This window comes from Electrophorus electricus, chromosome 4, assembly GCF_041902795.1.
Source record: "Electrophorus electricus isolate QZ-2024a chromosome 4, ASM4190279v1, whole genome shotgun sequence".
NCBI lineage: Eukaryota > Metazoa > Chordata > Actinopteri > Gymnotiformes > Gymnotidae > Electrophorus > Electrophorus electricus.
In genome coordinates, this window is record NC_137500.1 from 7,493,450 (window position 1) to 7,515,702 (window position 22,253).

At 37.6% G+C, this 22,253-nt stretch overlaps 1 protein-coding gene and 1 non-coding gene across 2 annotated transcripts; both read left to right on the top strand.

The window, feature by feature from the left end:
• The first annotated feature begins 1,755 nt into the window (after positions 1–1,755).
• si:ch211-106e7.2 (uncharacterized) lies at positions 1,756–11,352 on the top strand. Its single transcript, XR_014123112.1, has 4 exons — positions 1,756–1,890; positions 6,999–10,848; positions 10,944–10,994; positions 11,078–11,352. It is a non-coding gene; the product is annotated as an uncharacterized si:ch211-106e7.2 (transcript).
• A 4,062-nt stretch (positions 11,353–15,414) lies between these two features.
• amn1 (antagonist of mitotic exit network 1 homolog (S. cerevisiae)) lies at positions 15,415–21,967 on the top strand. The gene is made up of 8 exons (XM_027018402.3): positions 15,415–15,527; positions 15,624–15,722; positions 15,875–16,007; positions 16,135–16,264; positions 16,373–16,590; positions 19,344–19,400; positions 19,797–19,908; positions 20,030–21,967. Exons 2-8 carry the CDS (start codon positions 15,658–15,660, stop codon positions 20,104–20,106), a joined length of 792 nt encoding a protein of 263 aa, XP_026874203.1. The 5' UTR covers positions 15,415–15,527; positions 15,624–15,657; the 3' UTR covers positions 20,107–21,967.
• The last annotated feature ends 286 nt before the right edge of the window (positions 21,968–22,253 follow it).

Below are 22,253 nucleotides of genomic sequence, written 5' to 3' on the forward strand. Positions count from 1 at the left end.
AGATATGCTCCCAGTTGTCCAAACACATATATTTTGCCTCAAAATGGCATTTTTCTCAAAATATCAAGTGTCCTGAATATGACACAAAACTGTATTTCCCAGCCACACTAGTCTGAGATTTTAGTTTATATCATTCTTTCTTACTCTCTGTTCATGGATGGATTTTTGGTTTATGTGTAATTTTTAATTAATTAAGTCTTAATTAGAATTTTATTTCTTCATATTATTTCTGTTTTCTGTTAAATAAATAAATAACTTCCCGGGACCTTTATTTCCACTTTTTGGTTTTGATAGAATTCATAAACTGTAGTCTATGATAGAAATGTCTACGCTTTCCTCCCGTGTCAGCATTAACGCATATTGCTCTTAGATATGTACTTTGAGTTTAGTATGAGCTGGATCTATTAGTAAGTTTCACTGGCTCTTTTTTTGCCTCTGGGAATATGTTTACCCCATTTCTCCCTGATAGCAAAGGGACGGCTCAGCACACTCCCCGTACCCAAGGCTGCTTGTACTGACACATGCTTAGCTCGCTTCGGCGCGCCCTCTCAAGTTGCATTAAACATAGAAACATAGAAATCGATTTTTATAAGTATTGTGGAGTTTCCACCCTACTCCAGGTGTTCGTGTATGCGTGGAGAAGAAACACAATCCTCAAAATTACTCGGGTACACAATTAATTGCGCCTTTATTGCAGAGATCTCCGGAGAGCCACTACACCACGCAGGGTGCACCTAAATCAAGATGTAGCTCTTTGCCGACGAACAAACATAAATTTATAGGGGAGACCGCAACCCAATTGCCTCCTGTCACAATCATTGTTTGTATTTTTCACTCCATTTAAGGAGTTGTTTTATTTTTAACTTCGTGCTGAGACAGCAGCCTTTTTCGTCACCTCTGTTTTACAATACCCTTACACACATATACTTTTTCACCTCTCCCTCCATTCTTTGCTCTCTGTGCGGTCTCCTCCAATGCGAAGCCTCTTTGTAAAACTGCAGTATTATATGTGACAAGCCCATGTATGTTTTAATACCCCTCACCCTTTTAGATAATGCAATGTAACTACTGTCGTATTCGTTGATGCAGGAAAGAAGAGACCGGAAACAGTGCGTTACCTTGTAGCCTTTTATTAATGCAGAGCTCTGGAGATGTCACTTCACAGCACAGTGCGAGTGAGATCTAAAACATAAATTCGCAACACACATACTTATACCTCTGGCCCTGTGCCACTACTGCTTAGTACTTTTTCAGTTCAGCCCTCGCCTCTGTCTAACTGTCACATACACATGTCTTCTTGCACAATCGCACATATGCACATCCAAGGCGTTTCCTGTTATTCAGTAATTATGTCTGCACATACAGCAATTATTTTCTTAATTCAAGCATTAATCCTATACCATCTTGCGCATTATTCTCTATTTATGTAATCTTAGCATTAATTTAATTTATGCAATCCCACACTACTCACCCACATTCTATACTTCATGTCATTTTTAATGCCACGTGCCTTTCATTCCTGACCCCATCCCACAGTATGTAATATTAAAGTAGATTATTATTCCACTACTTTTTGGTGGAAAGAATTGTCAATGTTAAACATATTTAACATTACCTTTTGGGCTTCTTTTCTTTATTTTGTAGAGCTGTTATTTTAAAAGGCCAAAATGGCTGTATCCAGAGGCTGTACCATAAAGGGTTAACCTTCGCGGGCTTTTTTTCGTCCACCGAAGAGGGGGAGTGTTCTGCAAAACGCATCAGATCAGTCTCTGCTGTTCCTTCAGGGTCTAAAGGGCTCTCACTTTAGAGTCAATACAGTTTGCTAGAAAACAGTTTACAAAACGAAATTACTGAGGATATTCCTTTTGTTCGAAGAACGGGTTCTGTAAGGTATGCACGTCCCCCCCATCCATTTTATGTTAGTATAGATACGTGTGTTAAAACATTTGTCCCTTTTCTGAACTGCGTGTAGCCCATGAAATGTTATTTTGGTTGGGCTAGCTTGCTTTCGTTGAATTAATCAATTCGCGTGCTTGCCATGGGTTGCATTTATGTAGCCATAGTATGTGATACTTAGTTGTTGTTGTCTTGTCTCTGTGACCAGTTAAGATAAACAAAAGCAAAGCTATTTTGCATATTCAAAGTACTTCTGCAAGATGTGACAAAATTACTCAAATGTTTTGTTCCTGCACTCCAACTCGACGATATCATGTTTAGACATTATAAAAAATATAATCTAGGCCTATAACGCGGAACAGTTCATTCGGAGGCGAAATACTGCAAAACAATGGAGTCGTTACATTTGTGTTGGTTCTGTTGCGGGTGTTGGCTGTAAAATTACGGTGGGCGTCAGATGCAGAGAACGAAATTACTCCCAACGCATAAGACAATGAGAAACCCAATATAAATTCGAAGTACAACTATTAGAAACACAAAACCAAATTGCACCCCAGGAAGAATTCTGAGAACGAAAGAAATGTCCAAAACCCCACCAAACGCTGAGGCACGAAACTTAACGCAGACTTTGGAGGTTGGGCATTTTAGTTAACATGAAAGCTAGTGAGCTTTCTCAAGCAGAGATGGGTTTCAGCTGGTTTGATGAAAAGTTTCATCTTTAACAGTGCGCATGAGTTCCCCCTTGTGGTCAAAAAGATTTACTGCAATCAAACCCATTATTTGTGTAACTTTAAAGCTGCAATATGTATGATTTGTTTTGGTCAAATTGAAAGGTCACATTTATTGAGCCAAGAGGGCAAAAATATCTAAATGCTAAAATATGGGTGAAAGTTAGTGAATGGAAGGAGAGGGGGTATGTCTCTCGAGACACTGAAATTGTAAACCTGAAGCTTAACGTGTGGTCAAATAAAGAAACGTATAACTGAAGAGAGTCAAGCTAAAGCTAAAACTGAGAGGAACAGAGTTCAAGCAAAAACCAGAACAAACATTGGGTTGGTTTTTCAGAGTTACTGAAAGTTCTGTGACCTGAAGGGATTCAAGAGTGACCGATACTGAGTTGGCTTTTTTAAAATTGGTGAACAATGTTATGTTGGTGGTTTACTACCAAAAATCGCAAGACAAATTATAATTGTTGTGGAATTTGTCATCCTTGTAATATACCCATGTAACTGTGAAGTTGTTGGTTGTATAGATAATTGAGGGTAATTGTGCAAAACTCTACGGTTAGAAAGAGTATTGGGCTGGACTTTGGGCTATCAACCAACAGGTTGTGGGTTTGAGTCTTGGCTCTGCCATGCAGCCACTGCTGAGCCCTTGAGCAAGGTCCTTAACCCTCTCGGCTCCAGGTGTGCCATACAGTGACTGATCCTATGTTCCATCAATTAGATATGTAGAAAACAGCATGTCATTATACTATGCATGTGTATATGTGACAAATAATGGCTTTCCAGCTAGCCTAAATCTCTAAAACAAGAAACAATAGTCCAGGGTGAAGGGAGTAAACCCTCAAGAGCTGCAGCTTGTTGCTGAACTAACGATAGGTGCGTGCTCTGTTTCCTGAATGTTGATGCAATATCCAATATGTGAAGCAGGGAATTTTGTACACTAATATTAGCTGATTGCTTCACTAATGGCGTGTGGGGTTTTTTGCTTGTACTATGTTGATTTGACAAATGAGGATAGCCATTATTCAGTAGTGCTACAGTTTTGTGTAAACAATTCTAGGCATTGTCATCACAAAGTAGCTAGCTGCAGTTTCTTCTAATTGTCAACTTTGTCTTGAGCCTGAATTTAAAAAGTCTGGAGAGTACATGGGGTGGCATCAAATTACTTGACAAGTGTTTGCCAGATGCACCCAGAATGATTGGCAGCTGTTTTTGTAAGACTAAATTAATGTTTGTGCAGAGAATGCATACTATTTATTACAGTATTTTCCCCAGTATAACCTTTTAACCTTTTAGAAATGAGGCTATTAACATTGAAGCTAATATTGTCTTTTAGTAAATTGTCAAACATTGTTGTGATGTTTTAGCAAAAAAATCTCACTCTTGATGTATAGCGACTCGTGATGTTTTGTGCATTTGGAGAGTTTTTTGGGAACTTGAGAGATGTCATCTAGTGGAAAATACTGTGTAGCGCTTGAGTACTAGACAGGTTGCCTGATCTAATTCTAACTGCACTGTCTGCCCACAGCAAATCACTTCCTAACCCATAAAATCCATTTTGGCCTCACCAGCAACTAAGGCCGAACCCAGCCCCACACTGATTTTACCTACTATATCACCAAGCCTTCCCCAACACCACAGAGCCTCTCTGGCCTCCTTGGTGACTAAGACCATTCCTAGTCCCACTGGCACTATTAGTGCATGCTCAGTGCCACCTGTTCCTTCTGGATCTATGACATTACTCAATGACATGATACAATGACCTCCAATGCCTAGTCCTCCATGTAATTAAAACAAGCACCTCAGCCATTCCACCTGTTATAGTGCATTTCTCCAGCTAGCCTGTACTCTCCACAGCCACAGATTAGCCCTTTGAGTTATGTCCGATAACTCCCTTCGCCCATCATCCTTAATTTAAGGCCTCTAAAACCAAACTGCACAAACAAAGATGTGGCGGGCTTAGCAGAAAGTCCCCTAGCACCTGTCTCTAGTGGTCTTATTACCTGCCACCTGAATAATTATTGGAATAGATGGTGGTCATCTTCCATTGTCACTTCAGTCTGCAGTCGCTTTTGTGAGCTACACTCACACTGACTTCTCAGTTGATGACTTGGTACTAATTCCAACTCTATGACTGATGTACCTTTGCTAAAGGGCAAGTTAACTTTAATGTGAATGCGTGTGGCATACAAAATTAAGACGCATGCAGACTAAATAAACAAAATGGACAAATAAATAAAATGAAATTCTAAATACTCAAGTTCTTCTCACAAGAAGTTCTGAACTTATTTTCTACTTTTTCCTAACTCTCCTGGTTGAAATAGCTTCAGAAAGTGTCTTAGTTTTGTTTTGGAAATATTAATGGACAGGTTGGAGAAACAATATAATGATTGTAGCACTTGCTATGAAATAACTCGAAGGCAAGGTTAATGCATAGAGCAAAATTTATTCAAAGACTCAGCATGAGGGCATCTCAGTTACACACACACACACACACGCATCTGTACGGGAGAGGCGCTTTCCCCTTTCTGTTCCCCGCTCTTATACTGTTAACCCTAAGCAGTGAAAAAAGGAACAAGTCCATACTAGTTGTTTTGTCCCGCTGCACCTATCTTCCCAGCACTAGCATCAAGAAATTGGGTGGAAGGTCAGATAATGGGCAAGGTCGGGGTCAGAGACAGAAGAAGAACCGTCTGTAACCTGACTTGCTGCACAAACAGTTAAAACGGTTGATTAACTACATTTTTCCATTACACTTTGTCTGATTAGTCTATAGAGGGGCATTAATAAGCTAGTTGGTTTAATTCACTTGTGCATACCCAAATAATTAAATATTGATTTCCTTTCAGATTTCAAAAGTTTAAATTTCTATCAAGGTACATTTACATTCCCAGAGTTTACTCTAAATAAAAACATTTCCTCTAATAACTTGATACCTGAAGCATGGTAGATCTGGTTTCCATAGTACACCATAACATTATCATACTAATTCATTAAAGAAAATTAAAGAAGAAAAACAGGATAAGTTTATAAGAAGAGAATCCTAGTAACAATTTAATGGTTATACTAACCAGTTAGTCATCACTCAGGTTTGAGACCATGCTGTGTTGCTATACATATTGAGCTAAACTTCTCAATGAGGCTATCGCTATGTAGACACACACCAGCTTCAGCTGCTTCATGTGGCATGTCACATGACAGTCACTCTGTAGCCTTGTGGGTCCACAGGGGCAAACAGCCAAATCCAGATTAAAATATTAATTGATGAAATGCAGGTTAAAAGTTAGAATTCAAGATTATTCTGTGAACATATTTTTTTAACAGGCATTAGAAATTTACCAGGTTGTGGGAGGCAGGTTACGCACACATCCCCATCTTGTGACTTTACAACTCTTAGGGCCAGCAGAAGAAAAGAACCCATCAAATTTGGGTCATGTGTCCTTGCAGAAGTCCTGTTTAATACTTTAATCCTGTTAATGGTGGTACAACTCAGACTTACTTGCACATAACCTGGTTATCCCCTGTGTTGTATTGTAGGCTAACTGAAAGATTGCAAGAGTGAGACTGGAAAAGGGACTGTCCATACTCTGCTACATCCTTATTGGCTTTTTTCACAGGGACTTGTCCGCTTTTAATGAGGAATTTGAAAAATATTTTAGAGATGCATTACAAGATTTTCTATGCAGCACAGAAAACAATGGAATTTTACTAATTTCCAGATATAGACAAATACAGAAAAAAAGCAGCGTATGGAAAATATTTGAGCTTCCCGACTATTCTGTTTTCTAAAATATAAAATTCAGAGTTTCTAAAAATAAATTGATCATCCATGCAGAGTACTTTTCATCGTGTTTGGAGTTGGGAGCCTGTGTAGCCAAAATGCTTACCACTGTGTGGGAGCGCGCTGGCCAGAACAAGCTTGATGTCACTGAAAGCAGAGCAAGAAGCATAACATGCAACTGAACACACTTGCACAGAGCTACCCCTATTCCTGTACATCACAGCCTGCAACTAAACACACACTTGCTCTTATAACTATACCAAATCAGATGTCGGCAACCAAATTAGTTTAAAAGACAACGTGGCAATATCTTTATTTATATATATATATAAAACAGCATGGTAATTAATAGAAAGCTTTATTAATAATTAGTCTCACATTAGGCCCTAAGGGTCAAAGCAGGAGTGGCCTCCTTTTATTCATAAAATTCATTTTCCCCTATTTCATTAAACTTGCTTTAATCTCTTGCTCAAGTCTATGCAGCTTTAGTTGTTTAATCTTACAACGACCAATGAATAGCCGTACAATAATAGTTGCTTGCTTAAATTCAGTCATTTTTTTGTCTTTAATTCTAATTTTGTGCCCTTCTTTTCTAGCTGGTATCAACCCACATCCTGTTGGAATGCAGATCAGAATTATCAAAAGAATGCAACCCAGTTAATTGAGCCTAAAAAATTATGGCCAAGCTTGGTGAATTAGGAAATTACCCATCTGGTTATCCAGACTGCATTTCTGCTAACAGAAGAATACAACTAGAGACTATTCTGAGGGACCAGCAGAGAGTTTTATATGAAGGACAAATAACCATTGGAAGTTACTGGACAAAACCATCACAAAGTCTGCAAGCCATCAGTGACCAGATTTTGACACACCCTCAATATAGTGGTGAACCTCATTTAAGACAAGCACAGGGTTATTACAATAGGAACTCAGAATGGGTGTCACCTTTAGGACAAAATATCTCTCAAACTATTCTGCGGGAGAACTCTGTTGGGTCAATTCAAAGACCAGCTGAACAGACTTCAAACCATGGTTATACAACAATGTTCTCTGAAGATAATTACCCTTGCCACAAATTGACACCTTGCTTTCCATATAAAGGACCACCAGAAGCACCTTCTTCCATGAGTCAGGCTTCCCATCCACAATCCTTGACTAAGGTCCAGCAGAAAATGCTCACTGATCATAAACATTTCGGAGCTTTGTTTCCAGTAGGTAACCCACTATCCAGTCTTGCACATCAGGTTTGTTCAGAATACTTTAAAAATCAAAGCATCATGAACAGGAAATCGAAAGTTGACCATGTCAACAGGAATGGGGTGGTTCCCTACAAAAAAAGAAAACCTTTTTTTGTTACAGTGAGTGAGGATAACACTGGATTTGTTGCTGAAAATGTTATTTTGGCAGATCAAGTTGTCAGACAGCCTTATTATCCATATGCTTGTATATCAAAAGAGAGCCACCATGAGAGGCATGTTCCTCAGAAAGCTGTTGCTGTTGTTACACCATTAGCTCAGCAGGTAGTGCCTTGTGCTAAATTTTCAAAGAATTTGTGCAAATTAAATAAAGGTCCTGAATCAAAATCTGTAGCTAACAATCAGGACCACCAATCTTATGCACTACTTTCATTACGGACAAATGAGAGGGGCTCAAAGTTTCCATGTAATATGGGAGGAGCGCATGTTTCACAGAAAGTGCCATCAGAATCTGTTTTGGCCGGTGGGTTTTCTGAACTGGCAGACACAGCTAATTTTGCAACCAGTGAACTTAACAGCCAAAGTAATAGATCATGCTCAGTTCTTACTTGCATCAGTAGAGAGACAAAGGAGTTAGCACAATCATCTCACATGGAGGATCATAGCAGTACTGATTTTCTTCAAAAAAACAATGTTACTGTTGCAAACAAAGGTTATGAGAGAACTGAATCTCCAATGGACATGGAGCCAACTGAAAAATGGTCTTATATACCTATAACTGAGTGGTCTCTTCAGAGGTTACGCACCTTGGTAGCTGACTCAGAACAAATGCAAAAAGAAAATCTAAAAGATATCCCCTTTATAGATCTTAACAGTGAGATTGTAAAATTATATTGGGATGGAGATGATCAAAAGCTCTGTAATGCAATAAGTACAGGCCATTATATAAACATCATGAAACAAGTTAGACTTCACTCTGGAACAGAAAATTCTGTAATACTTAAGGAAATTTCAAAAGAGAAATTGTACCAAGCTGATGAGGACTCTCACATTTTAAAGCCTGACATTGCACCACCCAAGATGGTAAACAAGTCATCCTACTTTAATCATAATGACAGGGAAAACAACTCTCCATCATCTTCGATGACCTTTTGTAGAAAAATAAAAATAGTTAATGGTGCAACAGTGGAAGAACAGAAAATCATTGAGGAGACTGAAAACAAACAGGCAAATACAGGTAATGCAGTGAGTGGACCAGTGGTTTTCTCACAGGCATTGAGTACACATCTACCAACAAAGCAGGAGAGAAACTGCACAAGTGTTATGGGAACCAAATTTTTAATCAAGGAGCCAATATGCATGGACAATGAAAACAAAGGAACAAATAAAGATGCAGAAACAGTGTCTCCAGTAGAGTGCTTGAATAAGCAGTCATCAGTTATGACTGTTAATGTCAGCAAAAATTTTGTTATTGCAGCAACAGAAATAGAACGGACTGAAACGGAGAGTGAAAATAAATGGAAAAATTTTGCAAGAGAGACTGGAGAACAAGAACAGCTTTTGATGGACTGCGTAAATATGTCATCATCAACTATGACTGTTAATCACCGCAAAAATGTAGTGATGAGACACTCAGCAGCAGAACTAATTGCAGCAGAGGTTGAAAATGAAGAAATAAATTTGGAAAAGAGTCCAAGCAATGAAGGGTGTTTACCATTGTCCTTGCAGTCACCAGCCATGAGTGTTAAACCAGGGGGTCCCCCTGCAACAGTGCTGTCTCCTCCATCAGTCAGCTGTGACGATGCCAACTGCACAGATCCATTTGCTTTTGTTAAAATCAACATTCTTTCACCAGAGAAAGCTAAAAGATTTTTTTTTGGAGAGTCAAATGAAAAGGTGGAGAATAAAGAGAAAAAGATCCGTGCACAGCCTTATACAGACAACAGCGATCAAGTCATTGTTAAATTGCTGGATGGGGTATCTGAGCATAAAGAGCATGTGGACACTAAAATAAAGCCCACTGAAAGAAATATTAGAAGTCACACCACTGACCAAATAAGCTACTGTTGTGTTTCTAAATGGTTTCAGGTTTTAGGATATGAAAATGATGAGCTTTGTATGTGTGAGAAAAATGCTGAACTGAATCCTAGTACTGAGGCCTCAAGCGAAGTTGTAAAGGAGACAAATGGAACCATTAGCACAACTGCAAACTCTTGTGTGACTTCCTGTCTTCTATACCATGCCAGCATGGATGAGATTGAGACAGTGGATGTCCACTCAAGTGATGAGGGTTTACCTAAAATAGTAAATGTGATGGATAGTTCGCTTTCACAATGTGGGTCACATGACTCCACAAAGAAGAGAAAACAATGCACATTGATGCATACTGATCAGGAAAAAAACCTCCACCAAAATGGTTGTAGTCAGTTGGTTTTCAAGACTAATTTTAGTCCTGATATTAAAAGTGATGCTTCACAGATGGACTTGCATGAAATTAACACATTCTTACCTCTGATATCTACAGAGAATACTATTCTTAGATTTGGTGAAAAGAGGAGAGAGACCAAAAATCCAGAGCATAAAAGGAAGGGTAGATTAATACATCTTGCATTATATGGATCATCTGACATGCACCGAAACAAAATAACTAGTAGTTGTATGAGAAGAAAGATTTGTGGAATCAGGTCATCAGATAAGGTCCATCTTCCTGCAGAAACTATTAGTATAATGGTAGATTCTGACTGCAGTGATTATTCGAGCAAAAGAAGTCGAATTACTAATGAACAAATTTTGAACAACCAAGTGCCATCAGAGATGCCGACTGACAACAGAATGTCAGAGGACCTGAAAATTGCAGAACTTGAATCAAAAATTGCTGGTGGAGATAACTTTTCTACAGAAATAGGCACATTGTCAACAGCATTTGATATGACTGGAATCTGTAAAGAAGACATACAAACATGTGGATCTGAATCAACAAAAAATAGATTTTGCTCTACAGCTAACCCACAGCAAAATCCAAATAAACAATCAAAGAACAAACAGCATATGTCCAGTTGGGCTAAAATAAGGAAACAACAAAAAAAGGAAAGTAAATCAGTCAGATCATCTATTGAGATGACCCGTACTGAACAAAGATGCAGATCAGACAAGGGATTATTACTGGATTTTAAAGTTCTGCCAGAGTCTTTCAAATTGACACATGATCTTAATACCACGGCATCTGACCAATCTACACATGCAAAGATCGGTAAGTATTGCAACTTTTGATACTCTATATGCCTTTGGAGAAACCTTTTAATGCATGGTTTTATACTTGGATCCAACTTTCTTTTCAAATGGCAGGCCCAAAAGTTAAAACTCCATGTCAGAAGAAAAAGACTGATGGAAAACCAGGTATTTTATTTTTTTTATATATATGTGTGAGAGAAACTGTTGTTGTTGTTGTTGTTGATGATTTTGATTTTATTAAATCTTAGCTGCTTGGTGTATGAGCCCTTGGAAGAAGCGGCATTTCAAATCAACCCAAGCCTCAAATAGGTCTGGATCATGCAGCACATTTCAAGAATTCAAGAGGAGATATGAACAGATAAAGCAAAGACTGACTTGATAATTTACTTAAATAAATGAAAGCAAGATGTTGCTGGAATGATCTTCTATCTACTGTCTGAATGAACATGAGCTGCAGTGTAGTAAATGCAGTCTCAAATATTTTAGTTTGTACAATAAAAGGTAATCAGTGCTGCTTTAAAAAGTACAGTAGTTATTTTCATTATTTATTGATGGTTTAAACAGTGTAGTTGTTCAAATTAATTTAAAGAGTTCCCCAACTGCTTTTTAAATTATGTAATGTGATTTGTGTTGAATGTAGTTTTTTCTTAAGTGTTTTGCTTTTTTTCTAATACATAAAAATGACAGCTGGATTTATTGTTGTGTATGTAGTAGAAGTGTTGACTTGTGAAAGGATTCCCCATCAAAGGATGGTATATTCCACGAGAATCTCAGGATTTAAACATGGTTTTGCATCAAGGGCGGAGTACAGGGTTCACTGCATCAGGAGTACGGGACACCATAAAAAAGGAAAAAATGGATTTAAAAGTAAACAGCAGTTCAATAGGACTCTAATGCTCCTCAATCAATCAACTGTTATGACCCTGTAGGCTGGGTTTGAGTGCAACAGCAGTAATAATGAGTTATGGAATGCAAACCAAACAAATGGGTTGACAACAAAGGTCAAGTGCATTTACAAGTTTTGGTGTTAAGATACAGATATATACAAGAAACTGCTGCAATAGCTTCAGGAGTAGCCCAGACTAACACAACAAACAAAACCACACTAGAAACAAAAGGTCAACTGACTAAGCCTACAAAAAGAAACATTTACTGACCATATTGGTGTAAACAGAAATTCACACCCAAACAAAATGGCAGCCACTCCATACCACCAGTGTGTAACTACTATATACAGGACATTATATACATGAGACATATATTAACTAGCAACCAAACCAACAATGGGTGAAGGAAACCATAAATCAAGGGGAGAAGCAATACTCCTGCATGAGGAAAGCACCTATGCCACTAGCATCAACCTCCAACATAAAGGGACACAAGAAGTCAGTTGCAGCAAGAACAAGAGTATGGCATAATAACGCTTTGATATCATCAAAAGCATCCTGGCACATAGGGGACCACTCAAAGGGAACTTTCTCATTGAGTAGGTTTATTAGGGGTATCACAATTACAGAAATGTTCTACAAAAACATTTGTAAAAACTATCCATGCCTAGAAAACATCTGAGACTCCATTTGTTGTCTGAGACAGGAAAGGACAGAATGGCCTGTACTTTGGCATCCAGAGGATGAACCATCCCATGGCCAACCACTGTTATCTTGCCCTTACCAAAATCACATGCAGGTGCTGTTCCCACATATGACTAAAAACTACATTGTTCAGGTAGGCTTCACAATTTGGGATATCGCCTAGCACAATATTCATAAGTCGCTGAAAGGTTGAAGGTGCATTTTTGAGACCAAAAGGCACAACTGTGTACTGCAGGAATTTATCAGCGGTGGCAAAAGCTGAGGCATGAGGGGTAAGCGGCACCTCCCAAAAACCCTTTAGGAGGTTGAGCTTGCTCATAAAATTAGCAGGTCCTATCTTTTGATGCGGTCCTCCATGCGAGGCATAGGGAACAAATCCTGCACTGTAATATCATTCACTTTATGATAATCCTTGCAAAAGCTAAAGGTTCATTCAGGTTTTGGAACCAGGAGATAGGGCAACACCAAGGGCTGCTACTGTGGATGGCTAAACCATTATGAAGCAAGTATGTTGCTTCCTGTTTCAACAAAGCACATTTACAAGGATTTACTTGATATGGATGTTTTATTAGAGGGTGTGAGCCTGCATCTATATAATGCTAAACAACAGAAGTACACAAAGGAGTATCAGAAAAGAGTGATGATTATCTCTTAATCAGAGCAAGGAGGTCATTCTGAGCTGAGGGTGACAAGTCTGACAATTTTTCTGGGAGACATTGTAGGGCTTCTGAATTGGGTAGACGTGTACACCGTAGACAGTTGCAAGCCAGATGTAACCCATCTTGCTCTGGTGAATACTCAACAGCAACCATAACTGTAGCTAGGGTATGAGGGGTTGATGATGACAAGAAAACAGGACACTAACACATTCAGTCCCCATCCACATTGAAATGCACATCCACGTAGTTTTCTATGTGTACAATTATCGACATAATTTAGCAGAAAAATCACAAAGTGGAAGTGGTAGCTCAGTGGTTAAAGAGCTTGACTTGTAATTGGAAGGTTGACAGTACAAGCCCAACCACCACCAAGTTACCAGTATAGGGCCCCTGAGCAAGGCCCTTAACCCTCATTTGCTCAAAGTTGTATTCAGTCAAAACTGTAAGTTGCTTTGGAAAAAAGCATCAGCTAAATGCTCTACATGTAAAAGGGAACACTAGTCCTGGGACTGGATCACAACCACTGGCCATATAAAACTTTCAGTGGGCTGTGCACTGTGTATCTGAAAAGCAAAGCATTAGGGCTGAACCCCAAAGACATTTGAACAGTGTCATGGATAGCAAAAAAGAAGCAGAGGAACACGTTCATCCCAGTATTTATCATACTCAACACAGTAAGACCTCAGCATATTTTTAAAAGTCTGATGGAACCTTTTCAATGCACCTTGAGGGTGATTTGCACTGGAGAGGTGGTGTTGGATATTTAACTCACGTGTTACTTGGGTGAATAGGTTTGAGGTGAAATTAGTCCCTCTGTCAGATTGGATACATTTAGGTAGGCCAAAGGTAATACAGAATGTAATCAAAGCTTTATTACAGCTTTAGATTTAAGTTAAGACACAGGGATTGCTTCTGGGTATTTAGTGGTGGTACACATTAAAGTCAACAAGTAGCAAGGTCCTGCCTGCGTCTTTGGCAGAGGCCCTACAGAATCTAAGAGAACTCATTCAAACGGTTCACCAACCACAGGAATTGGAACCAAAGGTGCAGGGGGGATAACCTGGTATGGTTTCCCAAGCAGTTGGTATGTATGGCAAGATTGACAGATTGACAGTAGTTAACTATCTCTTTTCAAATTGACGGCCAAATTTTTTTTTCCAAAATTCATTGTGTGGTCTTTCACACATCCAGGTGACTTGACAATGGATGATCATGAGCTAAAAATAAAATATGGGCACAGCATTTATCTGGAGCCACTATTTTCATGATTGCATTCCACTCTTCACTAGGGTCAGTCAAAGACCACTTCCACATTAAAACTTAATTTTCAATGTAATACTTTCAATAGCATGTAGCTTCTTTTCCCTTTTTTTTAATCTGTGAGGTTGAAGCAATGTAAAAGGGTGCTGTTGGCTCTCTGAGTCACAGCCAACTCCTTTTGCAAAATGAGATCTGGCATGTTCGGATCAGGAACAACAGGCACGTTTTCTTCAGATACTGCAAACACAGGGGCTTCATCACCCACTTGCTTTACTTTTCTATGCTTGAGGTCTATTTATAAAACTTATATTTGCTCAAAAAACAATCCCAAATTACTGATGCAATCCCTCTAGGTCATTTTACTTTATTAGGATTTCATATTGGAATAAATATTTTTATTTACTGCTTATTAAAATGTTTTTATATTATTAATTTTTATATTGTTAATTGTTTTATATATATATATATATATATATATATATATATATATATATATAGAGAGAGAGAGAGAGAGAGAGAGAGAGAGAGAGAGAGAGAGTTTATAATGATCAAAGTAGTATAGTTGACTTTTACACCATGATCATAAAGCCCACAAACATGATACGAAGTTTCAATAGGAAGAGATATATATACACAGCCAAATGGACAGGATTGGGCTAGTTTCTAACTGCAAATAAATTTGAAATTGGGAATCAGGGAAATTGGAAAAATATAAGTGCTAGAGTGATTTTACATTATGACAGCAAAAAAAGGTGGGAGGTGTGAACCCTAAAAGCAGAATGACTTTTCAAAATAAGCTTTATGCAGTGTGGTGAAGAAATAGCAGACTAGAAGGTGCAAACCGTCTGTGTCCTGAAATAAATGCATTTCTAGGAGTAAACAAATTTTTTAATTTGTAAACAATTTTTATATGGACTGTGCTTTTTTAAATACAATTTTTAATTATTTTATGCAATTCTTTTAAAAAGCACACGTTGTAATGTTTCTAATACTGTAGATATCTAATTTGCAAATGAGATATTTCTGTAGGTTTCCTTCCAACCTTTATTTTGAAATCTATTGCCCACCACGAGCGGAAGTCGATCCTGATTTAACGTTGATGCGCATGTCTGTCACAGTTGTTTGTTTTCTATGGACGTAAATACACTGACACTATAACGTACTGTCTGATCTGATGAAAGATTCTGGTAATTTTCAAACCTTTCTGTTTACACTCAAACAGGTAAATAGCTTGGTGACGAAGCTTTTGATTACTTCCAGACTAATGTTATATGGTTTTATAGGTCTGTGAGACAAAAGCTTGCGGTGCAGCCTTCCATGCCTTACGAATGTGATCAAGGCACAAGAAAAGTGATGTCAACGGTAGATTCACTTTTAGATCTGTGAGTAACATTTTCTAGTTATAGCCAGTCTAACATTATTGTACATGAACGGGGTACAACAAACATTGACCTGACGTTATTAGGTTCTCTAGTAGTGGTTGATAAAACACCGACGAAAAAATCGTGAGTACCGAAACAGAATCTCTTCACAGGAGCGCTGTCAGGGTAGCTCAATATGTTGACGTCTACAGCGACTGTATCAGAACTTTGCCGTGTAACGTGAAGGACAAGCTGATTCGAATAATGACGTCTAAAGGCACGGTCACCGATTTAAATATAAGACAGGTAAATATATCGGTTGCTATCGTCCAGCTGTTCTGCTGGACGTATAATAATTTTCAGATTTACCACAGTTTATTCAGTGCTCGCTGGGTCTGTTATCTTTCTCTCACGTTCATTGGCCTGTTTACAGGTCCTGCATGAAGGAATTCGCACATTACAACTTGAGAACTGCAAGGTTTCAGACTCTACACTTAAACAAATCCATTGTCGGCAATTAAGGACTATAATACTTAGAAGATGTATACACATCACATCAGAAGGTAGGTTGTATTAATTAACAGCTACTGTGTAATACATTGCACAAATGAATGTACTTTTTTAAAGACAAAAACAAACCAATAATACTAAATTGGTAATATGTGCTCTAGGTCTCAAGGCCTTGGCATCCCACTGCCCATGTCTTCAAGTAGTTGATCTCACTGAGTGTCCAGCTGTAACTGATTTGGGAGTCCAGGCTCTGGCACGTAACTGCAAGTGGCTAGAGGTTATTTCTCTCGGGAGATGCACGGCAATCACTGATATAGCCTTGATTGAACTAGGAACCAACTGTAGGTTTCTGTACAGCATCTATTTTTGTGGGACAGAGGTAATTAAAATAATTTTGATTAACTGAACTAGTGATCCTACCTGGTCATTTGTGAAACTTTTGATAGCAAAAGTATTTTAAAATTTGTTGTAAAGTTAGTTTGTACAACTGTGCAATGCCACACTCAGCAAATCCTTAAAAGTTCACTGAATTGTCATAGATTTAGCACTGGAAACAGCTCTATAACAATCATACTGGAATTAAGAGTTGGCAATGGCAAGAAATAAGAAACAAATGTTCCTTGACTTTGTTTTTGTTGCCCATCTTATCACACACACACAAATTTTATATTAAATCAGGTTTTAAAAAGTCTCACCAAAGCACATTGGTACACAAAATGGGAGGAGTCCTAGAGCAAAAAGCATCATAGTGTGTAAGAAAAATGCCCCTATTTTCCTTCACCTGTCCCTCTGGTCCCACCATATGCGCTGCCTGGTCTGGTTGTCTTTCCTCAGGGCCCTGGGGCATGTTTCTCAGAGATGCTAAAAGGCAATCACACTTTTTTCAGAGAAACATGAGCATATATACAGTGGTGTGAAAATGTGTTTGGCCGCTTCCTGATGTCTTATTTTTTTTGCATGTTTGTCACACTTAAATGTTTCAGATCTTTGTCTAATATTTGTTTGATGATAACACAAGTAAACACAAAATGCAGTTTTTAAATGAAGCTTTTTATTATCAAGGAAAAAAATCCAAACCTACATGGCCCTATGTGGAAAAAGTGATTTACCCCCCCCCCAATTAACTGTGGTTTATCACATCTTTGCAAAGCTGAATTCAATTTCTCTAGCCATACCCAAGCCTGATTACTGCCACACCTGTTCTCAATCAAGAAATCACTTAAATAGGACCTGCCTGACAAAGTGACGTAGACCAAAAGATCCTCAAAAGCTAGATGGCATGCTGCAATCCAAAGAAATTCAGGAACAAATGAGATACAAAGTAATTGAGCTCTATCAGTCTTGAAAAGGTTATAAAGCCATTTCTAAAGCTTTGGGACTCCAGCAAACCACAGCAAGAGACATTATCTACAAATGGTGAAAACATGGAACAGTGGTGAACCTTCCCAGGGGTGGCTGGCTGGCTGACTAAAATTATCCCAAGAGCACAGTGATGACTCATCCAAGAGGTCACAAAAGACCCCACAACATCCAAAGAACTGCAGGCCTCACTTGCCTTAGTTAAGGTCAGTGTTCATGACTCCACCATAAGAAAGAGACTGGGCAAAAATGGCCTGCATGGCAGAGTTCCAAGATGAAAACCACTGGTGAGCACCAAGAACATAAAGGCTTGTCTCAGTTCTGCCAGAAGACATCTTGATGATCCCCAAGACTTTTGGGGGAAAATACTCTGTGGTCTAATGAGACAAAAGTTGCATCTTCTGCAAAGATGACTGGGCCAAAATTCCTCCACAGTGCTGTAAAAGCCTCATTGCCAGTTATTGCAAATGACTGATTGCAGTTGTTGCTGCTAAGGGTGGCCCAACCAGTTATTAGGTTTAGGGGGCAATCACTTTCACACAGGGCCATGTAGGTTTGGATCCCCCCCCCCCCCCCCCCCAATAATAAAAACCTTTTTTTATTTAAAACAAAACTGCATTTTGTGTTTACTTGCTTTGTCTAATATTAAAATTTGTTTGATCTGAAACATTTAAGTGACAAACAAGCAAAAGAAATAAGATATTAGGAAGGGGGCAAACATTTTCACACCACTGTATATGGCAAACCAGATGATTAAGTGGAAATATCCAAATGACAGCTGGTGCAACATGTTCAGATGTGATAGAATATGCAGTATCAAAAATGAGGCCACTGTCTGTCAGTAGCTTAAACCATATTTGACATATCTTATCCCTTATCTAAGAATAGGCATGCTAACATGACACAGGAGAGATCTTTAATACAGCTGTATAAGGAAAAAAAAACCACAGAAAAGGGAGTTGCATTGTAGGAAACTATATCAGTGTTAAGATTATCTTAAATGAAAGAGAGAGAGTGTTCATGTGAAACCTGCTCTACCATTTAAAGATGACTGTGTTCTTATACTTTTGGGAATCCCAGCCCAGATGAATAGCAGAGTGACGTTAAATATATGTGTCAGTAAAGGACAATTGCAACATTATTTATCTAGTTTAATTTTTATACTTGTATTCAAAATAATGACATAGAGACAATGTATTTAGTTTCTTGTATGAGCAATTTAAAATGATCTGTTTATAAGAGGGCCCTTGTTTGTTAATTTTCATAATGGGTTCATTACTCTCATCAACTGAAGAAAAGACATATTAATACCATTTATCCTCGAAATTGGATAAAAAAAAAGATAGTGTTGTCATAGCAGTTACTCTAGCTTTCTGCTGAGGTTTGGACCAAAGGCAGTAATATTAGTGTTTAACAGATCAGAGGAATTCAAGACAAAAATTTTAATCTAAAACTACATATCAATTTCACTTTTATTAAAACATTTCACATTAGTTCTTAAAATATTTCTAGACATGACACTTGACACTTGGTTTATGTTTAAAGCTGAAATGGCTATAAATGATTAATTTCTCTGCTTTTCCTTTAATTTATGCAGCATCAATTTAAATTATTTTAAATTTTCAAGTAGTACTTCAGATTGGAATTATTATTGCAGACATTTTGTTCAGATTTCCCCAAAACTGGTTTTGTCTGTGTGGATTAAGTTATAAATAGTATTTTTCTGTCTATAGTAACTGTCTTTCAAACTAACATATACTTGGGTTCTGATAGGTCACTGATGAAGGTGTTATTGGTCTTGCAACTGGAGTGTGCTGCCAAAGCCTAAAGGTAGTGTGTGTGTGTGTGTGTGTGTGTGTGTGTGTGTGTGTGTTCGTTCGTTCGTTCGTTCATTAGTGTTCATCTAATACAAAAGTATGGAATACCACTAAAAATGTTGACTGTTCCGACTGAAAAGTAGACAGAGAAATAAATTCTCTACTGTTTTGCTGCTAGAAGCACACCATAAACCAATATAAAGAATAAAATTTGTGCTTGGGATGGATGTACTCAGTGCCTTGCAGAGTATTAAGAAGTGTCAGGATGTTTTCAAGGAATTCATATTGCAGTCTTCACTATAGTATTTAATATGTTACTATAATTACATAAGCCAAGTGCAGAGAAACACTTATTTTATATATCCTCGTTCTCTTAAATTAAGATCTTGGTACATTTATTCCCAAACAGGAGTTACGAATGATACGATGTCGTAATTTGACAGACAATGCTGTGGCTGCTGTTCTTTCAAATTGTGTCAACATTAGGATATTCAACTTTCATGGATGTCCTCTTATTACAGGTATGTTGTAAGATCTACTATTATTTTAATCCATCTTGTTTCAGGTTTAATTACCTGTAACATATTCTTTTGAATGCATGTCTCTACTGGATCCAACAAAAATTTTTACATTTTCCTTTAGATAGATCCAGGGAAGCACTCCATAACTTTATTGGGCCAAATAAGATCGAGCAGGTCTCCTGGACTGTGTATGAGTAAGTGTGTGGTTCTGAAGGTTCTGAACCATCTGAAACATTGTACAGCAGTTTCCATTTACGCAAGTTTCCATTTAAAGTTAGTCATATTATTTCAGTACATACATGTAGAAAAGAGGTATCATTAGGTACTGGGGAACAAAACTTGTAAATTAAGTTTTGTTTGAAGAAATCAAAGAAGGCATAGTTTCTACTACATTTTTCTGAAGACTTCTGAAAAGCATAAGGCCTTATCTAAGGCCTCCTTAGATGTGTTCAGAGCTGCTGAACAGTGAATTTCTTTACTTAACTGTCTAAAAAATTTGAAAGCAAATAACAGATAAAATTGCCATCTTATGTCAGTGTAGATTTGATCTAATTTCAGTGATGTGGATATGTCATATTTGCTAATTTGAGAATTTTTGCACATTTATCTACTCTAATTCAAAATTGTATTTTGGTTTTGTATTGATATTGATGTATTAAAATAATTATTATTTATAATGTCTATATCTTAATGGATGTATTGGTAAAGAGAAAAAGGGCCATTAAAATAACACATTTATCAAATGGATCTTGAAATATGGCAGAAATCTAACATTCAGTCAAAGTAAAAGTGTTGAAACAAAATTAATAAATAATAAGGGAATAGTTTTATCATATTCTAATACATTACGGTCCCTTTATCTGAGTCTTGAAGATTTTAAACTCTTATACTATTGTGTGTGTATGGGAAAGTAATTTAAAACATAAATCAAGCAACCACTATATACAAATGGGGTCATCAATTATGAAAACAAATTGAAATATGAAGTTAGCAAAAAAGCCTAAGGAGTTCAAAGAATTGTTGAAAATGGTTTAAAGAACTTAACGTTTGACAAGATTCAGTTGGATATTTTGATTATTTATGTGATATTTATGCTTAAACTATCTCTTGTATATATTGAAACATGGATTTGTGACCGTTTGTACTCCTGATCTTAACCTCAGCTAAAACTGCGTCTGATTTCCTTTCTTTTGTGACCACAGAACCTATTTACACCTTGCATTAACATGTTGATTGGATCACATTTGGATTTCACTGCAGCATGAAATGAAAACCCAGACGTAAACACATCTAAGACGCATTGTGAGCCGATCACTCAAACCACATTCGGAGGTGGTCAAAGACGAATCTTGATTGCAATTAATACAAGTGTAAACGGAATAATAATTAATTCATACAAGTGCAAACGTAAATACAGCTGCCCAACAGTCTTCGACATCGCAGACGGGGCTGACAAAGAATTTTAACCAACAATTCGCCAAGTATAGCAAGCTAGCTAACTTGGATAATGGTAAACATTAATCGGAACATATTTTTAATTAGCGATAACATTATTAGCTAATTTAATTTAGATAACGATAAGCCCACTTATGTGGTTAGCATTACAAAAAGCCGTTCGTAAAATGGATTCACTGTCTTTTGGTAAAAAAACAAAATTAGTCATATTAACCAAAAATGTCAGTTGTTTAATTATTCTGTATATATACATGCTTTTCATCAACTTTTTTCGCTTGGCAAACACCTCCGCCCACCACGAAGCTTCTGGCCCGCTTTGCCCAACCAGGGGCTTGTCTGCAGGGCTGCAGCTGGATGGACGATTTCTGATCGTATTTACACTGGAAATAGCCCGCAAGGAACTTTCCAGGAAAAAAAAATGGAAACGGTGTGTAAATCCAGATATGAAACACGTTAATGCATGGTGTAAACAGTGTCAACAGGTTAGAAACCTAAAAGTAGACAACATCATCTGTCTGAGCTGTGTGCCCTGCTGCAAATGTAATGAATCCCTGTATCCTTTTGACCTTTGTATCTGTTGGCATAAATAAAACGTGCAGATTAAGAGCGGTTACGCTGTGCTTTATTTATTTATATATATATATATATATATATATATATATATATATATATATATATATATATAAATACATGAAAAAAAATACATTTTGTTCCTGAAACATGATTGCAGATCTAAAATCTAAATGTAAAGTATGAATAAATATATAAAGTATACCTCCAGATCCACAGAAAAGTGCTCATTCCTATCCCCTCACTGAAAGCCTATATGGGGTGACAGACTAGAATGACAAGGAATTAATTTCAGGGGCGACGATGAAAAGAACTAGCTA